The sequence below is a fragment of the Pipra filicauda genome, unplaced genomic scaffold (genome assembly GCF_003945595.2).
Source record: "Pipra filicauda isolate LSUMZ 115617 unplaced genomic scaffold, ASM394559v2 scaffold135_size2527700_pilon, whole genome shotgun sequence".
NCBI lineage: Eukaryota > Metazoa > Chordata > Aves > Passeriformes > Pipridae > Pipra > Pipra filicauda.
In genome coordinates this window covers 949,145-972,144 of record NW_024103829.1, presented here as the reverse complement: position 1 = coordinate 972,144, position 23,000 = coordinate 949,145, and the positions used below count along the sequence as shown (strand labels likewise).

Genomic DNA, 23,000 nt, shown 5'->3' with positions numbered 1-23,000 from the left:
GCGCGCCCGCACAGCCCCTCTGCCCGGCGGCGCAGGCGCAGTGGTGGCCGGAAGCGGCGTGTGGGCCGGCCGGGCCGCGCCCCCGCCCCTCCGCCCGTCCTCCCGGCCCGGCCCCAGCGCGCCGCGGCCCCGCCGAGATGCTGCCCCTCTCCATCAAGGACGATGAGTACAAGCCGCCTAGACTCAACCTGCTCAGGAAGGTGTCCGGCTGGTTCAGGTGAGGGAGCGGCTCAGGGCGGGCCGGGTGCAGGCGGGGCTGCGGCCAAGCCCCCGCAGAGGGGTCGGGGAAGGTGGTGCCGGGGGTGCCTGGGCGCCCGGCGGGCGGGTCCGGCCTCCTGCCGCTGTGTCGGCGGCCGGTGACCCGCGGTGTGCTCCGTCCGCAGGTCCATCCTGGCGGACAAGACCTCCCGCAACCTTTTCTCCTTCCTCTGCCTCAACCTCTCCTTCGCCTTCGTGGAGCTGCTCTACGGCATCTGGAGTAACAGGTAGCGGGGCTGGGGGCGCGGGGTGGGCCGAGCGCGGCCCCAGCGCGCAGGAAGCGGCGCCTCCCGTCCGGCCAGTGCCACGTCTCCGCCCGGCGGGGCCGGGCCGGGCCTCCTGCCCGCCGTGCGGAGGGGCCGCTCGGCACAGCCTCGGGGCTGCTGGAGCGCTGCCCGTGGGCAGCGACCGGCTCGGCCGCCCCTCCGCCGGGGCCCGGCGGCGCGGGGGCGGCGCGACTCGGCGCCTTCGGGAGGAATCCTCTTTGGAACTGCTGTCGTACTCGGCTGTGGGCTGAGGAGGAAGCCTGGCCTTGGCCCGAGTTACAGGACTCGAGGGTTGTAACCGTTTCGTGCTGCCGCTTGCCACAGACATCCTCTGTTTGTAGGTTGATTCCTGGGTTCCTTCCTCTTTCCGAGGAAAAAAAAGGAATTAGCACATCCAGGTATAATTAAGTGGTACTTTTTACACAGCACATAAATTCACAAAGGTGGGAAAAAAAGCAGAGACTTGACTAAATTGCTGTTGAAAAATCTGCAGTGAAATACAAGCAAAAGTGCAAAGTAACTTCTGGACTGACGTATGGTATATGGGTAGACAGTGGTGCTAGTGTCAGTCATGCTTCATTCGTGATAGAGAAGTTGTTTTATGGTGGTATTTCGCTGTCTTTTGTCTATAGTTCAGTTCAGAGTGAACTGGCTTGGAAATGTCAATTAAGCCCAGCAGTGTCCTTCCACATGGGAGTTAAAGCAGTCGTTGCCAAAAGCTGTAGTATGGACACAAATTACTGAGACTCTTCTTTTTAAGAGTCTTGAGTGAACGCAGCAATGTGGATTTGGAAACAGTTGCATCCTAACACCATGTTTTTCTGAATCTCTCAAACTACACTATAAAATCCTTAACTTTGATTACAGTAATTAATCAAAGCTACAGTGTATCACTAGTGAGCACGCAATGTTATCTTGGGCACAGAATATCTTAGTAGCACATAGACTATGTGTTTGGTTTTGGCTTTGATGTTGATTCACTTTGCAGTTGTGTGAGCGCTATTATGTGCATAGTCTGTCTGAGTATGGATGTTTTTTTCCTAATAACTCAGAAGATGTAAATATTTTTCTCTAGTTTGTGTATAAAGAGGTTTATGTCCATGTGAGTTTGTTCTGTCTTTTAAGCATAATTTTTTTCATAGTGGGACCTAAAAAAGTCCTTTATATGAGGTAACTAGTAGTGACACTTGGCAGTTTGTCACTGTGGAATTTGGCAATTGCAATTGAGAAGACATACTTTTTTTTTTCATAATTGAGATTAAGAATTGTGATTTGCATTAGTTTTGTTTATATTTCAAGTCACTAATTTTGGGTATCTCTAAGCCTAGATTTTGGGCTAGAACAAAACTGTCTTAGCAAGCACCTCTAGTAGAGAGTGGTAGCAGAGATTATGATGAGGAATGCCTTCAGTCAAAGCAGGCAGTTCATGCTGTGAAAGAACAAGCACATAACAAGCAAACAAGGAGCCATATAGGGAAAATTATTTCTTCATTTTGCAGAGCACAGCTCCGTCGTTCCCCACATGAGAGATTACCTTTTGTTTGTCAAGCAGGTTGCTTTCTGAACTCGCTGGTTTGTCATTTATATGATCATCCTAGAAATAATTTGGAATGCTGACAATCTTGAAGGACAGAAAACAGAGTTGGATATGGTATTTTGCTAGCTGAGAGCTTGTTTAAAGTTGAAATCTGCTACTTGGGCTGTTCTGTTTTACAATCCTATTACATGCACACTTGTGTAATTTGGTATTAAACTTGTGTTATTAAATGAGCTGTGGAAGTGTCCTCATTTAGACGCTGTAGTTTATACTCTGGACGATGTGCTTCATTTGTAAACAAAGTTCTTCCATACATCCCATGTTGCTAATGGTTGACTGAATCACTTGTTTGCTTTAGTAATCACTTTGCACACATTTTTTTAAAAAGTCTTGTTAATTTATAGGTCACTTAAAAAAAGCCTCAGATGAAATGAGATTGGCCTCTTACCAGGCGTCCTGCCACTTGTGCAGCTAAATCACTTACAGCTGTACCCATGATCCAGAGCATGGTTATGCCATGTGGTGAACTGTGCTGTTCCCTGTTGATAAATCCACATGCCTCTGGTCACCTGGAGTAGTGAGCTTAGGTCTTGAAAGCAGCACGGCTGTGCTGGTGTTGCACCTACTGTGAGTCTTGCCTTGCTGAGATTTGCAGGTGTGAGCACAGTGCCATGGTAACTTGCTGTATGATTTCTGGTTCTGGAGCTAGTATGGGATTTTGTTTCAGTAACAGCCTTTATGTACTTCTCTTTCCCAGGAGACTCTATTGGAAAAAAAAACACACCAAAAAGAGGCCTCGGAAACCACTAGCTATCTCTGTTTAGCCATGCTTATTCCTCCCATTTCATAATCATTACAACTTAGAGTTACTGTCACCCTATTTACCTTCTACCTGAATGTTTGGTGTGTTTTATGGGTTTTTTCCCCCCACTGAATCTTCCTTATCGAGGAACCAAGTCTAAAGCGATGAGTTTCCCTAGAGATGTCACCTGGTTTGGGGCAGGGGGAAGCTGTCACCAACACCCTTCAAGAATTCCATAGCAAATTCCATTTTGCTACTTCATAGGCATCCAGCTAAAACATTTGGTTTTAACTTTTACAGTTTGTTCAGAACAGCTTTATCTGTTTCCTGCTTTGGTGGCTATAGCACCTAAGGACAGTTCATCATGCCATCGTCTTTCTGCCTTACGTGTTACAGTTGTGTGTATATATAACTCTGTATGTGTCCCTAAAGTATATATGTAAATATATAGATTGAGGCACTTGTTCTCTCTCCTCTCTTCCAAACCCACTTCTTCCACAGTTGAGTGTTTCATCTGAAACACTTCAGATTAATTTTGTAATTGTTTTCGGTCAGACTCAGATGGTTTATTTTTTTAATGTGAGGTAGTTGGAACTCTGGCTAATGAAACTTTTTGTTTGACTTCAGTGTGAAAATGTGGCTGTCTTCTAGAACTTGTTACTACCAGCAAACACTTCTTGTTCTCCAGTTTCCTAAAACTGAGTTGTGTACATAATTGTTCTTAGACAACCAAAGGATTGGGAAAATGGAACTTTTGGGATGATTGTAGTAAGAAATGCTCATCAGTACCTCTGTATCAAATGTCTTTCCAAATATGAAGCAAATTATGTGTTGCACATACTTCCTTGCAGACTTACAGAACCCGTTTATGAGTAATTTAGTTAACTTTGGCAGCTGTTGTGTGTAGTGTTAAAGCCAGTTTACCTATAGCTTACAAACTGATATGAGTTCTACTGACCGAAAAACTCATGGACTAATTTAGCTTGCTTTGAACTTTTTAGCATGCTGTTTTACCCTACACTTTAACCGTGTTTGTCAGTCAAGATTGTAGTTGTGCATTGGTCTTTGAAATAAATCCTTTAAGATATGATCTTTCAGCTTCTGCTTCATTCAGCTTCTAGATCTAAGAGGAGTATGGATCTTCTAGTCAATGCCTTGCAGCTGCTAAGGCAAAGATTTAAGGTTGAATTATGTTAGCAAGAGGTGTGCCTGTAGGTAGATCTACTCCAGAGGTTTTGGTTTGTGTCGAGGGAACCCACCTTTCACTAGCACCAAAATCATATGCTAGGAGGATATTTTTTGCCAAGCGCTCTTCCAAAGTGCCTTTCCTAAGCTGACAAAATCAATTTTGGCGTTATATTTGTGTTGGTGATGAACTGTGGATTTCTCTGTGCTAGCAAAACCATGCCTGAAGCTTAGAAACACAGTGTATTCTGCTAGTGTGTAAAAGATAATTGGCTGTAGATTTTTTTTTTCACGTTCAACATGTGGAACATAACATTTTTTTCTTGTTCTCTTTCAGTTTAGGTCTAATATCAGATTCTTTCCATATGTTTTTTGACTGTACTGCTCTATTGGCTGGATTAGCAGCTTCAGTTATTTCAAAATGGAGGTCAAATGATGCTTTCTCATATGGGTAAGAAACTTCAGGCTGTTACCTTGATGTACTGTAATAACTGTTTAGGCAGTCATTTTTCACTCTATAAACAAAACCTCTTTTTGCAGAACATGGAAAAGCTATGTTGAAAGTGTGGGGTTTTTTAAGGTGAGTTATGTAAACCTTTAAGTTAATATCGCCCTAGAAATAGTAAAAATATGAAGGCATTGCTTTTGGGGAGAAGTTTTATCCCTTCCAAGATCTCTGTGATCATACTAATGGAAACAAGTTATACAGGAGAAAGGTGCCCTGCCCTGTCGTGTATTAATGGCACCAGTGAAGAGCGAGAGCTGCATCCTGAGTTTGTCCTCGCAGCGCATGAGAAGTGTTACAGGGGCTTTGGCTGCTGCTGTCCCATGCCTTCTTTGGAACAGAAAGTTACAGCTGAAAGGAGCTAAGTCACAGAGATGCTGCACTGAGATTATAAGCTATGATTCTTGGAATCAGTAGGATTTGACATCTGCCATTTGTGGCTGCCATTAATCCGGATCCTCAAGGCTGAGGTGTCATCCCATCCCGCCCTTGGTGGATATACTTGCTGCAGCTGGTTCTGTTTGAGGGTCACTTGGTTTCACTGAACATTGCAGGTCTGCCCTATAAAACAATACTGGTGGTACGATATTATTAATTGGTAATACTGATTAACAGCAAATGAGGTGTAACATGGGCTGCTGCACTCCTCATAACATTACTGACCCGAGTGTCATCATTTAGCTTCAGCTGTCTTGCTTAAGTGTGAATTCTGTAGTTTGAAACTTAAAGCACAGTTTAATTAAGGTGGAAACTCCAGTGTGCCCAAAAATCAGTTTACAAAGAATCGTACCATGAACTCAATTGCAATGAAAGCAGGTTCTGTATTAATTACTGCTCTTCATTTAAACAGCTGGTGTTCCATTTATTAGAGAACAGCCACAATTTATTGTTTGATGTTTGCTACATGGAAATTACACGTTATTCTAACCTGGCAGTTTTTTATTGTCAAAATTTGATGTTTGAAATAATTAATTTCTACTTAAAACTTTCACTAGTAATCCCCCTTATAGATGGGAAGCAAATTAATGTATGTCAGTTTGATATTATACAAAACTTTACGTCAGAAGACTTCGACTACATCTTGCGTGCTTATCTTAGTTTGTGGCTTCCCCAAATATATCTTTATACCACAACTTCCAGTAGAGATGATCTTAAATTGAAAGATTTTGACATATTGAAAGATTTTTTTTCATGTAGAGCAGGTAATAGCTGATGTGGATCAGGTAGTGTTTGTCAAAATACAGTTTAATCCATTTCATACACTTATTCTTAGTTTATATGCTGCATCTTCCATTTAGCAAATTCCTCTGTAATACAACTGTTTGAGAACTAGAAGATTGCACTCCAATCTTTTAAGTTCCACTTCTAAATTTCAGCATTTAAATGAATGTGGTAATATCTGCTATTGCTTTTTCTGTTTTTTGCAGGTATGTTCGAGCAGAAGTACTTGCTGGTTTTGTAAATGGTTTATTCCTCATCTTTACAGCGTTCTTCATTTTTTCTGAAGGCGTTGAGGTATGTTATGAAGTAAATTACGCTGTCAATTGTCACATTTCTGTTATTAATAGGGGTGAAATTATTGAGTTAAATAAATTGATTAGGTTCATAATTTATTAAAAATCGGTGATTTGAACAGAGAATAGGGCCATCTGAAATTGCTGTTTTGTGACACAGAAACCCAGCCTTTTCAGTGTATCTGTACTGGCTTCTTAAATGGTGTGTTTTGTTTACGTGTAAAGATTCTGTGAGATGTAGTCTGTCCTTTTTTTCAGCCAGTTAAATGTGTCGTAGAAAGATCTTCACTTTTCATTGTTGAAGGACAAATGAGGCCAAGAAGGAAAGGCCCAAAGTAGCCACTCAGAGGAGTTAGTCGTACGTCACGTTCTGTGAAGAAGTTGGACTAACTTGTTAAAGATAGAGCACTATCCTCCAAATTCTGAAGTATGATATAAATGGCAAGTAGTGATAACTTAGAGATCTACAAGGGTTTTTTTCTCAATTTTTTTTTTACATGATGATTCAGGTGATAATTTCAAGATTGAAATTTAGACATTAAGGGCAACATCGAGGATTAAGAGTAAAACTGATAACTATTTCAGATCAGCTTGCATTAATGCTTCTGCTTTTTAATGGGAGATAGACTATACATTTGTTTAGACTTCTACTTCATAAGATGTTCTAGTGAATTTTTCTTTTTTTAATAAAGAACTGGGAAGAGCTTTCAGGAACAGATCTTTTGCATTGATAAGCCTATCAATACCTTAGAATCAGTACAAGCTGGGCTGAAATTGCCTATAAGCTTGGGAAAACTTAAAATCTAGAAACAGGAAAAAAACTTATTAGAAAAATTAAAAGCTGACTGGTCAAGGGTATTGTTGAAACGTAATTCTCTTCTGGTCTTAGCCCCTATGGGAAGTATTCCCTTTCCTTGTGATGGTGACTTCTTTTCTCATTGTTGCTTTAAAGTTTTACATCTGCTGGAAGTTTCATTGTCTTGCTATTGCCTGTACCTTTCATTCCTGTGGAGAGATGGTGAATGTTTATCTCCTCTGTCAACAGTAATTTACGCTTGTCAACACTTGAGATGCAAATTGTATTAGGTCTATAATGTCTCATTGAGAAAAAAATTCCAAACAAAGTAGGTAAAAAAGAATTTAAAAAACGAAAATCAGTATAGATTTTAGAAGTTCTAAAAAATGTCACAGTTTGTTCTCAGTCTTCATTTCATTTCCCTCATTGCCTCACTCTTCTCAGAAGAAAGGAAGAAATAGTGGAAGTTGTTTAGGTGACTTGGGCAATCCACATACGACAACAGACTTGAATGTTTTCATGTGGTGTTAAGTCACATCCCACAGCAAAATGAAATCTTATGATAACAGTTAGCTCGACCATCAGAATATTCTACTGTACTGTCAGAGCTCTAATAATAAAATTTCAGCTTCAGACAATAAGAATTAGTCTATCATACCAAAACCTGGTAGTCCTGAGTAATTTTTAATTATGTCTGTACATATGTTTGTATGAGAATGCTCCTCTATCTAAGTAGTTTTTTCAGCATCTTTTAATAATGTAAAACTCTACATTTGTGCTTTGTTTTGTTTTTGTTTTTTTGTTTAGAGAGCACTTGAGCCTCCTGATGTACATCATGAGAGACTTCTTCCTGTTTCTATACTAGGATTCATTGTAAATCTTATAGGAATATTTGTTTTTCAGCATGGAGGTCACGGGCATTCACACGGAGCTGGTAGGATGTCTGTAACTTCCAGTACTGTTTCCTTTCTTGGCACCCTGTGTTCAGGACTTTATAATCCTCCAATGAGAACCCCAGTATTAAATTTTAATGTCTTTTTAGTAGCAATCCTAGCCAAATGTATATTTGACTTCTGACTTCTGTGTTTTGTTGCTAGCCCTAGTCACCGTTGTACTTCTCATGTTAATATCCATTAACTGGAACACTTAGAACTCTAGAATCTGCTTTCTGGAACAGGCACTGTTCTGAACAGGCACTCTTCTGCACCTTGTTGAAAGAGATTTGCTGAGTGTCTTTTGGAAAAAATTAAGCTGGATTTAAGCAAGGTTGTGGCTGAAAAATTTAGAAGACATTGTCTGAACCAAAGTTTAAGCATGGGATGATTCAGCTTCAGGTGCTTCTCAACTCAGGTGTCTTTGAATTGAAATGCAGAATTTATTTGCCTAAATATATGTGGTGAACAGTTGGTTTTTTTTCTGCAAAGCCTATTGGTGTCTCATTCAGCTTAACATATAAACTTACATAGTCTAGTGGAAGAAAATAGTCTTTTGTCTTTAAGCAGCAATCTAAGCCTGAATTTTGAATGTGTGAACAATAGCCTATTTCTGTTTTTTTAAAACAGCTGTTTTTAATGTGATTGTATCTAATTATGTGAACATTTTTCAAATTGTACTAAAAGTGTAGCACAGCTTCTCAGAAGTGGGAATGCATAAAAGCACTTGAGTTCTCAAATCAGTTATATTTTTTAGTGTGTATGTGTATATAATTTATGTGTATATGTATATATATATAATATGGCTGCACAGCAGAGCTGTAGATGACAAACAGTTTTGTTTAGTTTCTTAAGTTATTTAAAGCCATACCTTAAGATGACCTAAAAGGCAAATAGGTTTTGAGTGGCTTAGAAACAAATATAAGTGTACTTTCATTCATTATTTAAGTTCATACTCTGATGGTGGTATTTGTTTACAGGGCATGAGCACAGTCATTCTCTGTTTAATGGTGGTCTCGGCCATGGGCACAGCCACGGAGGTCATGGGCACAGCCATGAACAGAAGCATGCCCATGGACACAGTCATGGTCACGGCCATGGGCACTCTCATGGTCAGGATTATTGTCATGGTAAGTACTTAGTTAATGTCCTAGACCATCTTGACTCAATCTAAATGTGCTACTAATGATTTACTGGAATAAAAAAAAGAGAAGGTGCTGGCAGCTTGTTGTGATCGTACATGGAAGTAGTTTCATTAGATGTCTAGTATGCTGTGCCGCTGCCATGTGTTGTGGCTCGTTTTGTGTGTCACTTGCAGTAAGTTCAGTGTTAGTTTTTAAAGGCTGTGATTTACCTGTGGTTTTTGAATGTTCACCTCAATGTTATGTGTTGGCAGAGAGTGTAACAGCTGTATGCGATGGCAATATAATGAAATTATCAAGTGCTCAGCTTCAATTTTCTCATTTAAATCAATAGGCAAAGTTAAGCTGCTTTGCTAGTGTTCTCCATTTGAATAATCTTACAGCTCAAGATATTAGAAAATATGAACACACAAACTTTGAGTACTTATGGATTGTTAGTTGTACTTGGTTTGTGATTTCAAATAAGATTTTCCCTATCTTGTGTAGTTGTAATCTGTTTTAAAAAGGTGGTTGTGAAAAAGGTGCTTGTTACCTTAGCTATGTTTAAATCTTTTCTATAAAGGCACACAATCTGAGATGTTCACGCAAAATATGATCAGTAGCCTTCACTATGGGAGAAGAGGCAACCTATTGAAACAGTGCAGATGAAAGCCTTGTGGTGTTGCAGGGTTGTCAGTCCTTCCTACCTAAGCCATAAACTAGGATCTGATGTGACTAAAAATGTGCACATTCAGAGCAGGGAATAGTGTTGCAACTTGCAGACAGGAGCTGACAGTGTAAAAATACTTACTTGTCTCTTCCTTGCTATTCTTAGCAGAAAAGTGGTGCTTGTTTTCCAGGAGTTCTCCTGGAATTTGGTTGGAAAGTAGGAACTCCCCACTTCTGCTTCTTCCTTGCTTTCCCCACACTGCCCACCCCAGTGGAACAGTGAATGTAGCTGTGTTGTGCAATTTGATATTCAAATCAACTTGTGTGTAATATATTGTGTATCCTCACTAGAAGTCATTTGCTATCCTTTAACAAGTTTTTCTTAACATATCTTTCTAGTGTGTTCCACAGAGGCATTAATCTGCTTGGATGAGAGGATTTTTTGCTTAGTTCTACCTTCTCCAAGTCTTATCCTTGTTGTTGTGCAATTAGAAATTTCCAAAAGGAAGACCATAACAGAATGTACCACTAGAGAGAGCCTTTGTCTAGGTTAATGTATCAATAATTGTCTTCACAGATGACCATTCTCTTGAAGCAGTGGCTGGATCCAGCAAACAGATTTTACAAGGTATGATGATAATAAGTATAATAGTTTATTGGTTTTATCGAGGCCTGCCTGTCATTCATTTGTTTTAGAGGGTTCGTCTGGATAAATGCCACATTTTTCACAGAGGAGCTATTCTATGAAATCCCATTCTGTTTACAACAGAGCAGTGCTGTACCCTGTGCATGTGTAATTCACTGAAGTGTAAATGTAATGCAGTGTCAACACAGTTTAAAAGAGAGATCCCAAAATCTGGAATTCAGCTTCTGTTACTGGTGCTGAAAAATCAAATAATGAAAAACTAGGAAAGAGTGGTTAAAAGCAGAAACTTAAGGACCCTAATTGCAATGTATGTTCTGGAAAATGAAGAACAGTATGATTAAGATAGAATGTATTTGAAAAATGCAGATAGATATAATTGTTAAAGAGTATCTAAGCTTAAAACTTATCTTTCATCAAGCTGTTAGAGTTGGTTTAAAGAAGGTGGTAATTTGTGATGCAAAGACAATCACTTACCAGACAATCATTCACAAAGACAATCGCCAGCAGATCAATGTCCGGGGAAGTCTCTGAGCAGCTATTTTGAAAAGATAGCACCTCAGTTTTATTGCTGAGCATGTGTGAGATGGTATGGAGTATCCCCCTGGTCTGTTTGGGTCACCTGTCCTGGCTATGTGCCCTCCCAGCATCTTGCCCCCATCAGCCTACTTGCTCTGGGGCAGTGAGAAATGAAAGGCCTTGATGCTGTCTAAACCACAGCATCATGCAGCCTGCTGTGGAGAAAACCTGGCTTGTCCCAGCCAGACACAGTACAAATGTAGGCTTGGAAAAATCACTTAAGAGCTGATTTGTAGTTGGATGTTGTTTTTACAAGAGGCTGGAGACTTGTATTCAAAAAGCTGTTTCTGAGTGACTTCCCATCATCGCCAGCAGAGAGCTCCAAAGGCTAAATTTTGGCTAGCTGCAAAGTACATCTTTGTATTTTAAGGCAGTGTTGTTCTTCAAAAGAAGAGTGAAGTTTTTCATGTCTGCAGCAGTGTTTAATTCTCAAAACTATTTGTCTTGGATTTCTTTGCCAAATAACTTCTGGATGATGTCGTCAATGAAACAGTAGCATGTTTCAAAGCTTTGCAGAGCTGTTTCTGTTAATAGTCTGTTCATCTTAGCACTGTCTGTAGGCACCAGGGAACGCGAGTTTCTTTACTATAATGTGAATGAAAAAAATCTAGCTGCATCTGTTAGTCACTGTTTAAGTTGATAGCCATGCTATGAAATACCCCTTACTGCTAACTGAAGAAAAGAATGTAAATTCTTCAAGTGGTCTATATTCTAAAAATATGTTAAAATCTTGTGATCACTTTGTGTGCTTGACCCAAAATTGACCACAAATTAAACAGGTATAAATCATGTTATCTAGTTCTTGCAACTCTTCTCTGTAAAATGTCTTTGAAATACACTCTTTGAAATACATGTCTTTGAGAATGCCAAGTTGTAATGATATCAATTGATCTGTTACAGGTGTATTTCTACACATTGTGGCAGACACACTCGGAAGTATTGGTGTGATCATATCTGCTATATTGATGCAGAACTATGGTCTAATGATAGCAGATCCTATTTGTTCAATGCTGATAGCACTACTTATAGGTGTAAGGTAAGTGTTGCTATCCCTGATATTTGGTAGTACTTCTGATGCTAGTTACAGCAGAAATTATAGCTCAGAAGAAAAGGTTTGTCTGTTATGCTGATGACTTACAATGTTTGCTTTTCTTCCGAGAGGGGTATGTTATCTCTCTTCTGTACAACTGTTCTGATGAGCTCTTGTATGAGCTATTTTCTTTCCCTTTTCTACAGCCACAACTTTTGCTCTTAGATCTGCATATTTTGGCCATTTGCATAATACTACAAAAACGTCTTTCAGGTTCAAACTGTAGATAGCTTCCTCTCTGTATTTAGTACATGCTTATATAAACCAATGTACTCCAGTAAATGGAGCAGAATGGCTTCAGGGCAGCAGAGTTGAGCCTGCTGGCACAGGATGTGCCCTTGTCCTTGACAAATCAAGGCTGGTAGGTTTTAAATTTTTTTTTCTTTCTCTGGTGAAAACTGTCTTTTCCTTTGTTTTTGTACTCTGAGACATCCTTATTCCTTTTAAGACCTGATGGAAATGCTTCAAGTAGCTCTAGACTTTTCCAGTTGGTGCTTACCAAGATCATTGTAAATGTGAAGCTATTTGGATTAGACTGGACAAGCAAATATTTCATTGAGTGACGCTGTTATTGAGGTTTTCTGGCAGTAGTTTCAATGGCGGCGCAGGGCAGCGTGCCTCAACTCCAGTTACAACCTAATAACTGAACACCTTTGTCTCTTCAGCAGTGGTGAATGTCATCTGAACTGCAGCTACTTATGCTTATACCATGTATGGCATGTTTACAGCATATGCATGGCAGCATTCACAGGATTATTGATGTGAATCTCCCCATTTATCAAAGTAGGGCAGCGTGCTTCAGACACAACGCCCACAGAAATCTCTCTGCTAGAGATCACTATTATCATTTTAATATACACTCTTAATATTTTAACTTAAACATCTTGTAATTTCATAAAGGACAAATTATTACATGCTACTTCTATTACTGAAATTTCAAAATATGGGAAAGGAAACGTGCAGGTTACCAAGAGGGAAGAAACTATTGCTGAGGTAAAGGTAGTAGCTGAGTAAAACACAGGTTTCCATACACTTAGATTACTGTACATAGATTAAATAATTGTCTGCTGTTTCAAAGGAATATTCGTCCATTTTTTCTGTGTCCCTTTTACTAGTTAAACCAACTTTGTTAAGGTGAAGTGGGGTGAGAGTGTGTGTGTGCCCCAACAAGTGGACCCCACGCATGTGTGTTTAAAAATCAGGATCTGTTCCATAATCAGGATCTTTGTGACTCTAATAAAGGAAGCACAGTTTTGAGTCAGAGATGCAAAAGCCAGTCTGATAAGGTTGTCCAAAAGTTTTAATGGCGTTTAGGGACTTCACCCTAGTTGGAACTGTATCCTCCCAAGTTATTGCTTAATGGTCTGATTTTCACCTAGAGTCTGCAGGGCATGAGTAGGGGGTAGGTTTGATCCTGGGCTCTTTTTTCCCTGGTGTTTTGTTTGTTTGGTTGGTTTTTTGTGGTTGTTGTTAGTTTTTTGGGAGTTTGTGTTGTTTTTCTTTTCTTTTAATCTGTATTCTTTCTATGATACTTATATATCGAAAGAAGGAATAAAGCCAGAACACAAATCCTTATTCCCTTTTGTGGAACTTTTTGAGAAAGCAGTTGCAGGAGAGTGCAGAGGGAAGTCATTGCTCTTAATCTAGTGTTGCTTGTGTCTATGTGAGATAACTGTTCATTCATTCTTTTACTGAGTGTTTGCTTTGCTTCAAGGTTGGGGCAGTTCTCTCAGATTTACTTGAGTCTTGCCTGCTTCTGTTAGTGGGTGTTCTCTGTTCAGGTTTCTAAAATGATGGTCACACTTGCCAAAAGAAATCACACAAATACCTGTATAAGATGACTAAAAAGCTTACTGCTGCAGTATAAAGCTGTCCAGACTCTACTTTGTAACCTGCTTTGTCTTGTGCAGAGGCAGAAGGGTTGAGCAACGCTTCCTCAGAGAAGTCAAGCAGTGCTTTTAAATCAAATGGTTGAGCCTTGCTGTAGACAACGTCTCTAATTAGTGCAAATTGTCAGCTGCTGACACGGTGTCTCTGTGTTGCTCCTGTGATCCTTCACTAAGGCTGCTCTAGGGTGACATTCTCTGCCTAACACCTCCTGAGTTAGCACAGAACATTCTGACTGCATAGTGAAAATCTGCTGTGGGATTTGAGTTTGCCTGGATGCAACCACTAGTATCTAATGAACCCTTCTTTAATTACTTTTGGTACTATCTCATGCAAGTGTCCATTTAATTATAAATAGGACAAGCTTAAAATAGACAAATCTTTCTTACTAACATTTTTAAGGTTGCTTTTTTTAACAAAAGCTTGGCTATTTCATACTTGTTCAGGTTGACACTTGAAGTTTTTTCCAAGGTGTTGTCCTCATAATTGTATGTGCCTGAATCAATGTACAATTTCTCAAGTCTCTAAACTGCTTTTCATATTTAAAACTAAATATTCATTTAGTTTTTAGCCTTAGCATTCTAAGCCTTATTCAGAACGTTGAAGCAATTTTAGTATTTCAGTCAGCTATGTGAAATTAGACACCACACAAAAGCCACAACACTAGTATAAATCAAGTTTGTCTGAAACCACTATTAGACCCACATGTTTCTAGAAAGGCACAGTAGACTAAATCTCATACTAGATTGCATAGGGTATGCAGACTACATATTAAGTGGTCAAAGAAATGAGGCAATTTACATTTAGTGAAGTTGTTTCCATGGGTTACGTAATTTTTTTGCATAAAATCTAAAGCTTCTTGAACATGATATAATATGAAAGAGCTTTGGGGGAGGGTGTGCCTGTACTGTTTGGGATATATGCCTTTAATGTTTGAGGCATAACAATATGAAAAAATTACTTTTTTAAATGAAGTGCTGCATTCTCTAAGATTCAGAAGCAATGTTTTACAGCAAAACTCCTCCAAACTAGCATGTTTGTCTTTGGTGTTGTTTTAAGCCATTATTGCTAAATGTCATGCACTGCTTTTATTTACAGGGTAATGGTACCTGCCAACCTTGCTTGAGAGTCAAGGTACTATGTTGTTATGAGAACAAGCAATTCAAAATCAGTAAAGTAAATTTTAAACCTGTGATCCTTGTCTTGAGCAAAGCTTGCGGTCTGATTAAAATTGCCATTGCCTAGTAGAAAAATTTTATTAAAGTTCTCAAATAGGCCGACAGCCTTGGCACTGCGGATATGGATGGTGGTTGGGGAAAAACAAAGAATTTGGAAATCTGGCTGTAGATTTTCAGCTATGGTGTTTGAAGAACCATAGCTGGTCTTGATCCTTAGCAATGTTTGTTTACCTTCCACAAAATCTATCACAAATATCCTCTCTTTTCTGTAGTGCTGAGAGCACTGAATGAATTTCCTGCTGCGCTCTGAGTACAATGACGGTGAAAAGGGTTCTTTACCCAGTGTTGTTTTCAGCCCTGCAGTCTGAGATTATAAGAATGCCAGGGTCTTTCCTAGCTATGCCTACAAAAACAGTGGCATAAACAGGATGGGACTGGAATGGATATGAATATTATCTGAATGTGATGCAGGTTAATTAAGAGTTTGATGCTTTCACTCTTCATTTTTAATCAAGCCTTGTGTCACTGGCAGGCTGGATTTATCAGATTCATATAAATAGCTTTTATCTGGTTGAACACCTTTCACTTCTTCTGTTACTGTTATGTGCAACTGTGATGTGCTGTAACATTAGCTGCTTTTGCAGTTCTAGCTTTTTCAGAGGATATGTTTTTATCCCAAGTCTTGCTGTGGGTTAGCACCTCTTTCAAATTCCATTGTCTTGTAAAAGAGTGTGGTATTTTAGACTTAAGGCTTGGTAATCAGGAGACCAATGGAAAATTGAGTCTGCTTTAGCAGCAAAGTTTAAAGACTCCTTGTGCGGGACAAAGCTTTCCACTTGATGAGCATTCAGCATTATTTATTTTCCTCGATGATCTTATAATTAAAAACAAACAAGAGGGGAAGTACCAGTGCAATAGTTGCTGCAGAGACAGCCATGTATTTTTTTCACTAATGATTAATCCAAAAAAAAAAGAAAAGGAAAGCTTTGTCAAATTCTCAGCCTGCTTAGTTTTGTGATCTTTCGTAATGTTTTCTTCAGTCACATGAGATGGAACTGATATTTCTAGTGCCTCCTTGTGATTAAATATTACTGTGTTTAGTTAATGTTTGAGAAAAGAGCATAGTGTGTGGAGTTTTGGTTTTTAAATTAAAGGTTTTGTACTTAAGTAGTATGCCTGAGACAATGGAAAACATCAGACATCATCAAACTGGATTCTGTTGTTTGTGGTGTTAGTTTGGCTTACAGTAAGACTGTCTTATGAGATGGTATCCCGTTGGATGCAGAGGGGTATCCATGGCCGGCTGTGCTCTTAACAGCATTTGTGAGGGCCTATCACATCCCTGCAGCTGTCCTTTGGCCTTTTCAGCTTTTCAAAAGATGACATTTGTATCTGAACACTAAGACAGAGGAGGAGGGTGTGACCCAGGATATGCTTCAACTTCACCAACAGTATCAAGCCACATCCTGATTTACCTCTATTCTTTGGACTTTTAAGATGGTTTTGTTTCATAGCCTGTCTCCAAATGTACTGACAGTTAATTTCCCTTCCATCAGATAACGTACATCAGTTGTTTTACCAAATAATGTAAATAAGTTGTGCAAAGTAGACATTTTTTGTTAGATTCCTGGCTTTTTTCACTCGTAGTGGTATGTTTCAACAAAAAGGCAGGCTATTACATTCTCCATTCCTTTAGTTGTTTCCCTGGGGAAAAATATTCAGCCTGTATGTGTGTGGTTTTTGAAGCCTTTGGGTGCATACGTTACAGGGACCTTGTTAAATTTATGGAGATGGAGTCAGTGTTCAAAATTCCTGCATTCAGTTTGCATCCGGAAGTTGTGTATTGGTCTTTCAAGGTTTTTATTAAGAAGCAAACCTGCATTTTAAATAGTGAGTTAAACTGAAATCAGTTCATCAGTGGAGTGTTTTGGCAGCTCCAGCTCTCCTTGATGTAATGCTTGTGACATGGACATTATTTAGTGAGATGGGTCCATTAATGAGAACCTTTTTTTCCCTAAACTTCTGTAATCCACTCTAGAATGTGACACTCCAATTAAGCTTCCCTTAGACAGATTGACAGTTATTGCACTGCTAAATGTTTGTCTTGGTGACAGGTCCAGTTTAGGCAACTCCTGCATGTCCCTAATTGCTTCTTCCTATTTCTGAACTGATGCCTTGGTAGCAGCACAGCTGTGTGAGGCCATGTGATGGAGTGCACCAGGCAGTGACTTTGGCTGGAACCACCATTGTGCCTGCAAGAAGACTTAATTTTAGGGTGATGGTTTTTCCAGAGGTTCATTAGACAGGAGTCACACACCCTCTAAGTCCCTCCCGCCACTGGCTAAGGTTTAGCCAAGGGGTGAGCTGAGCAGTCAGTCAGCCAGCACTGCTTCCATGGACTAATGGAACCACCTGTTTAAAACTGGTTAGGTCACATTGTCCACCATCTGCAAATACACAGCTGGTCTGTGCCATGCATTCCACATCACTTCATGAGATTTTAAACAAAGTTTCTGTGGTTTTCTCTAAGAACTAGCCTGGTTAATCTCTTACAAATGTTTTGCAATCCTATTACTCTGTGTACTGCAGCTGTGATGCCAGTGCTGAACTCTGAAATTCAGCTTACCATTTCTGAAATATATAGTCACGTTTGGTCCAGAGTGTTCAGTGACTTGTATGCTCTTGAAATTAAATTGCTATTTAAGCTTTGGTGTTGGGTTATAGATATTTGTTATCCTCTTGAAAATGTTAGAATGCTGTACTGAACCAGGCATGGTGCACTGTTCCTAAACAAAAAAGGTACCATGCTGAATACTTAATAAGAGTATAACTTTTTAGTGGTAGCTTCAGGGTATGGGCTTACTAGTCTCTTGGTTTTATTAAAAAAAAAAAAGTAATAACAATAAAAAAGGGTATTAAATGTCTACTTAGTTATCTGATTAAACAAGACCACTTGGCCAAGAGGGAACCTCTAATTGCTTCCAAATGTTTAACCCCTGAGTTTGGATGAGACCCTACACTTAGTTCACTGCAAGAATATGCAAAGTTGTCTGTTTCTGACAAAATAACTTTGTTATAGATGGACTGCTCCACACTGATTTCATTTTATGATTGCTCCATTATTATCTTAGTTCATAAGAAAAATATGCCTTAAGCCAAACACAAAGGCAAACCCCATTGCAGTTGAATATTGTTATGATTACTTGTGAACGATTTGCCATTGAAGTAGGTTTTGAGCTATACTTATCAGCTGCTTTGTTGTATAACTTCTAAGATACTAAGACATCTCATCTCAAATCCCATGATTAAACTATTAGTCTTTTGTGATCAGCCATTGGGTAGTTCTGTGGAAAATGTGAGGGAGAAGTAATCTTGCCTTTGGTAAGACACCACAGCAATTTTGTAAATCCTTCTATTTTCTGTACTAGGTTTTCATGGCAACACTCTCAGCTTCTGGATGAACAACTAAAGAAGAATTTCTCATGAGTGTTAAGGAACCTTAGGTTGCATCTTTTGAAAATGTAATAATAGCTAGTTTCCTTTTTTCTTTCTAGTATTGTTCCACTTTTAAAAGAATCCATTGGGATTTTGATGCAGCGAACTCCTCCTTCCTTGGAAAATGCCCTGCCTCAGTGCTACCAGAGGGTGAGCTCTTAAGCCATTTTTGCTCATCAAGCTGCTGGCTTATTGAGCCTCAGCTGTGTGTATGAGGATATTTTATGATGTTTTTTCAGTAATGCCTGTAAAGGTTCTTTAGAATATACAAATGGAGGTACTAGTTTAATTAATGTTTTCCTGAAGTCCCAAATTGTATGTAGCTTCTCCTTAGTTTGTGTTTTAAAAATGTGCTATGTTAGTGAAGAAAAATAGATCCTGAAGCTTTTCCTCCCAAAGTCTTCTGTGCTTATACAAAGTGCAAAATGTTTTTCTGTTTTGTTCAGTTTTTGTCTCCCACAAAATCTAGTTCTTAGTAATGTGAGGTGGAGTAACATTGGAAGTGTATTTGAGTATACATAGGTTACTCTGGATTTGACCTGTTCTCCTGTTTAACTAATCTATTACAGTGTCATGCCCTGAACACTGAAGTGTCTTTGCAAAGTTAATAGGAAGCACTTGTAGGAATGCTGTCTGCCCTGGGGGAGTTACAGATTGTAATTGGTCACTTGGAGGGTTTGCTACAATTGGACAGAGGAAAAAGAAGGGGGTTGGCAGGACAAACCTAAGCCCTCACAGAATATTTACAGAAGTGTTAATGTATTAATATAAATTATATATGAATATGTTTTCATTGAAGTTAGAATCTCACAATTTTTTTCATGGCAGAATTCCCACTTTTGCAAAAATTGCAGTTTTACTTTAATGCCCTCTCAACTGCAGTAACTGACTTTTTTCTTTTGGACACCTCTATTTTCAGAAATGGTTTCCGTAAAATACACGTAGAATGTAAATGCATGGTACAAAATCATGGCATATACACAAATCTGAATGATTTCACCTTCCTTAGGATAACCGAGATAGTAATGAGAAATTTTGCTAAAAGATCACAATTTGCACAGTGAACTAGAAGGAGAAGAATGCATTGGCTTTTATAATATCTTCTGTAAAAAACATAGTATAGACAAACATTTTCTGAAATACATTTTCTGAAATTTGCCTGTATTTTTAGGTGCAGCAGTTGCAAGGAGTTTACAGTTTACATGATCCACATTTCTGGACCCTCTGTACTGATGTTTACATAGGGACTTTGAAATTATTAGTAGCTCCTGATGCTGATGGAAGGTGGATTCTAAGCCAGACTCACAATATTTTTACTCAGGTATGTCTTATCAGTGGAAATCACATCTCAAAACATAAATTGCCTGTCACGTGATGTGACACTGTAATTCTTATCAAGCAAAATTAAATGTTTCTGGGTTTGGAATCTGTGTTTTGGAAAGCTTTTCTGCTCCAGCTGTATAGAACAATTTCAGAATACTCAGTTGTGTAGATGGAATTACTGTACCTCTCTGCATTCGCTTTTGATGCCACTTAATGGAAATAACACCTCAGGTGTATCAAATTGGGTTGACCTATATTGACCTATGAGGAACCAAGAAAATAGCTGAGGCTTCCCTTGGGATAGGGCTTCCAACCAAAAACTGGACCTATTCAAGCTTTTCACTGCATTGGCTGCTTGCACATGTGATGACTTTCTTGCCAAAATCATAATGTAGAACTGGTTTGAATGACAAAATCCTGTGTTACGCTCTTGTACTTAGCTTCATTTTAAACCGACAGCTCTTCAAGCAGCTTACTTTTCAGGAAGTTAAACTTGTACAAAAGAAAGTAAGAATTGCTTTTGTGCAGCTTCACGAATGGCAGTGATTTAGGATGAATCAGAGGAGGTAATGTAGCAAAGCTAATGCTAATATATCATTACTTGACTGTGTGAAGAACTCTGTATTCACACTGTGGTCTCAGTGATCGATGTGCTAAATGTGGGAGATGAATTACAGATAAATAAGACATTGAGGTTTTTTGCTAGGTAACTTACTGCTGTGAACTGATGTTCAGGACAGGTAAATTGCTTTGGCTTTACCGGGTTTTTAACTCTCCTTCCCTTCTCCATAGGCAGGAGTAAGACAGCTTTACATACAGATTGATGTTGCAGCCATGTAGTGAATTTCTGGAATTGTGCTGTTGGACCAAAGTTTTCAGTACTGTACTGGTACAACAACCTACTTCTCGAGACAGAGCCTGCCTCCACCACTGTTCTGGAATCGACTGAAGAGATTTCTGCCCTTGGGCTATGGGTGGAGTTCACTTCTAAGGAGTAAATATTGAATGAATGTTATGGACTTTGGGTCTTGGTTTTTTTGGGGCCCCCAAACTTGTAAGTTTTTGAGGGGTTTTTACTTAATAAGATTGCGGTACTGGAAACCCTGTCATGTCTTCAGTAAAGCTGCTGAAACCACTGCTCATTCCCATAAAACCAGTGTTATCGACAATTGGAAACTTGTTTTGTAGATGATGTCACAATGGCTGACATGCTTCAATATAATTGTATGTTTGTACAATTGTTTGTACTTTGCAAACTTAATGAACCAAACCATATTGGGTTTTCAAAGTGCCTTTTATATCAGGAGAGCTATTTGCCAGCATAAATATGGAGCATCAAAGGGTTTTATTACTTTTACAAATAATCTTGTATGCAGTCTGATTATTTACTAGTGATGTATGTGGGGGGGTTGTGTACTTGCATAACTGTAGATGTTAGACTTCCATTATACTTGCATCTTACCAGACAGAAGAATTCTAAATGTAAAAGACAAAGCTGTTGTGAAGAGATTTGCTTCCAAAATAAGCTGGGTATTTTGTTACACATGTCTTGTGAAAATTATTTTTGTCAAAATATTAATATTTAACTCCAATTCTTAGTCTCTTCATACTGTTGAAAGTAATGAGACACTACATGATGCTACTCATGTTTATAGTCACTTAAGAAACAGACAGCTGAGGGAAGATGCTGGTGATGGAAGCAGTGCTTGAAGTTTTTCATTTTCCAAATCCTGGTGGAAAAAACTAAATCTCGAAATTGTTTGTGAAAGCTTAAATCTCCTTGATTTTAATAGGTTGTAATAATTTTTATTAAAGTGATTGGTGAGATAATTTTTGCCTTTCCAAATACTGAAAATAGTTGTTCCTGGTGGCTATACTCAAAACAGAAATAAGGACCATGTTTTATATTTAAGATTATGCTTTTCCCAGGTTGACAAGTCTGATATCTTTGACTATCTTACTGTAGCTTTTGTATGTTTTCATGGGGGAGAAAGTTCTTAGTGCAGCATGGCTTGGTTGGTTGGTTTTTTTTCCAGAAACATTAGTCTGTCATATTTTTCTAGCATTTATAATCATTTTGCTCAGATCTGAGTGTTGTTTTCAAAACAAATCTGCTATACTTTGTATTACAGATGATAGTTCCACTATGCTGTAGTTGTTAACTTATAATGGAAGACTTTTTAAGAGGACATTTTCCAAACAGAACACTGTGGAGTAAAAAACAAGGCAGGCATTTTTCTGATAAATCATAGCTGCCACTGACTGGTATGGATTTTAAGTATTTTTTTGGTACCTGTTATGTGGTAATAGTGAAATCAAGGCCCTCTGAAGCTGACAGTGTCTGTGTAGTAAGTGCTGGGCACTACAAAATTACTGAAGGTTGATTTGCAGAAATGTTTGCCACTGATATTGCTGAATTCATAGCAGATATGAAGAGTTTCTTGCATTCACTCTGTTGTTCCTATAAAGCACCTGGACTTTGATTTCTTCTCGTGTGAAAAAACAACAGTTGCCAAACTGATAGGTGGTTCCTGACTTTTCCAGATGGGATATTGAAACATGAATGTTGATTTTGTACAGAGCTTAGGGGTGTACTCTTGTGCTTGGAACCAAAAACTGGATGCAAAGAAAAATAGCAGTACAAAGCCACATATAGTACTGCTTTTAAGCTTTATAGTCTCTTCCAGCCTTCAGATCCTTCTTTATCCCTGTTGCTGGTTTCCCATCCTGTTGGCTGCTCCTGGGGATGTGGGTGCAGAGTGCCCTCTCATCTGGCTGCACCGCTCCACATCTCTCTTCTGGCCTCCTGCCTGGCGCTCTGTCAGGCTCTCTCCCCATCCCACCTTGCAGATCCCCTGCCTGGCCCAGACTTTCCTGACTGAAAGATGGGATCTGGGAGTTACACAGCACAGGGTGGGTGCAACAATCTGTTGAGCAGATTTGAGCATTGCAGTTTAATATACCATGTGCATGTATGTTCACAGAAAAGGTGATTAAAATCTGGTTGTGATTATAGGGTGGAGTTACTGTTTTGTAGTGTTACTGCATATAGACTGCTGCTTGTTGGCTGACAGCATGACTTCCTCATTTTTCAATAGTTAGTGTTACTGCTATTTGAGGCTAGAGAAGATCAACTGATACTACTTTAAAGGCAAGCACCAGCCAACTTCAATGCCATTGTGTCATGATCCAAGAGCAGGCTTGGTTTAAATTTTTATAC

General features: G+C 39.2%; 1 protein-coding gene across 2 annotated transcripts; it reads left to right on the top strand.

Annotated features, from left to right (window-relative positions):
- Positions 1-74: 74 nt before the first annotated feature.
- SLC30A7 (solute carrier family 30 member 7) lies at positions 75-22,042 on the top strand. Of its 2 annotated transcripts, none has more exons than XM_039378333.1 (11): positions 75-217; positions 384-485; positions 4,391-4,499; positions 5,981-6,068; positions 7,671-7,797; positions 8,776-8,925; positions 10,163-10,213; positions 11,708-11,843; positions 18,517-18,607; positions 19,629-19,778; positions 20,573-22,042. In XM_039378333.1, exons 1-11 carry the CDS (start codon positions 163-165, stop codon positions 20,618-20,620), a joined length of 1,107 nt encoding a protein of 368 aa, XP_039234267.1. In that variant the 5' UTR covers positions 75-162; the 3' UTR covers positions 20,621-22,042. The 2 variants fall into 2 exon arrangements, with proteins under 2 accessions (XP_039234267.1, XP_027596608.1); XM_027740807.2 differs by having other exon boundaries at positions 4,386-4,499.
- The last annotated feature ends 958 nt before the right edge of the window (positions 22,043-23,000 follow it).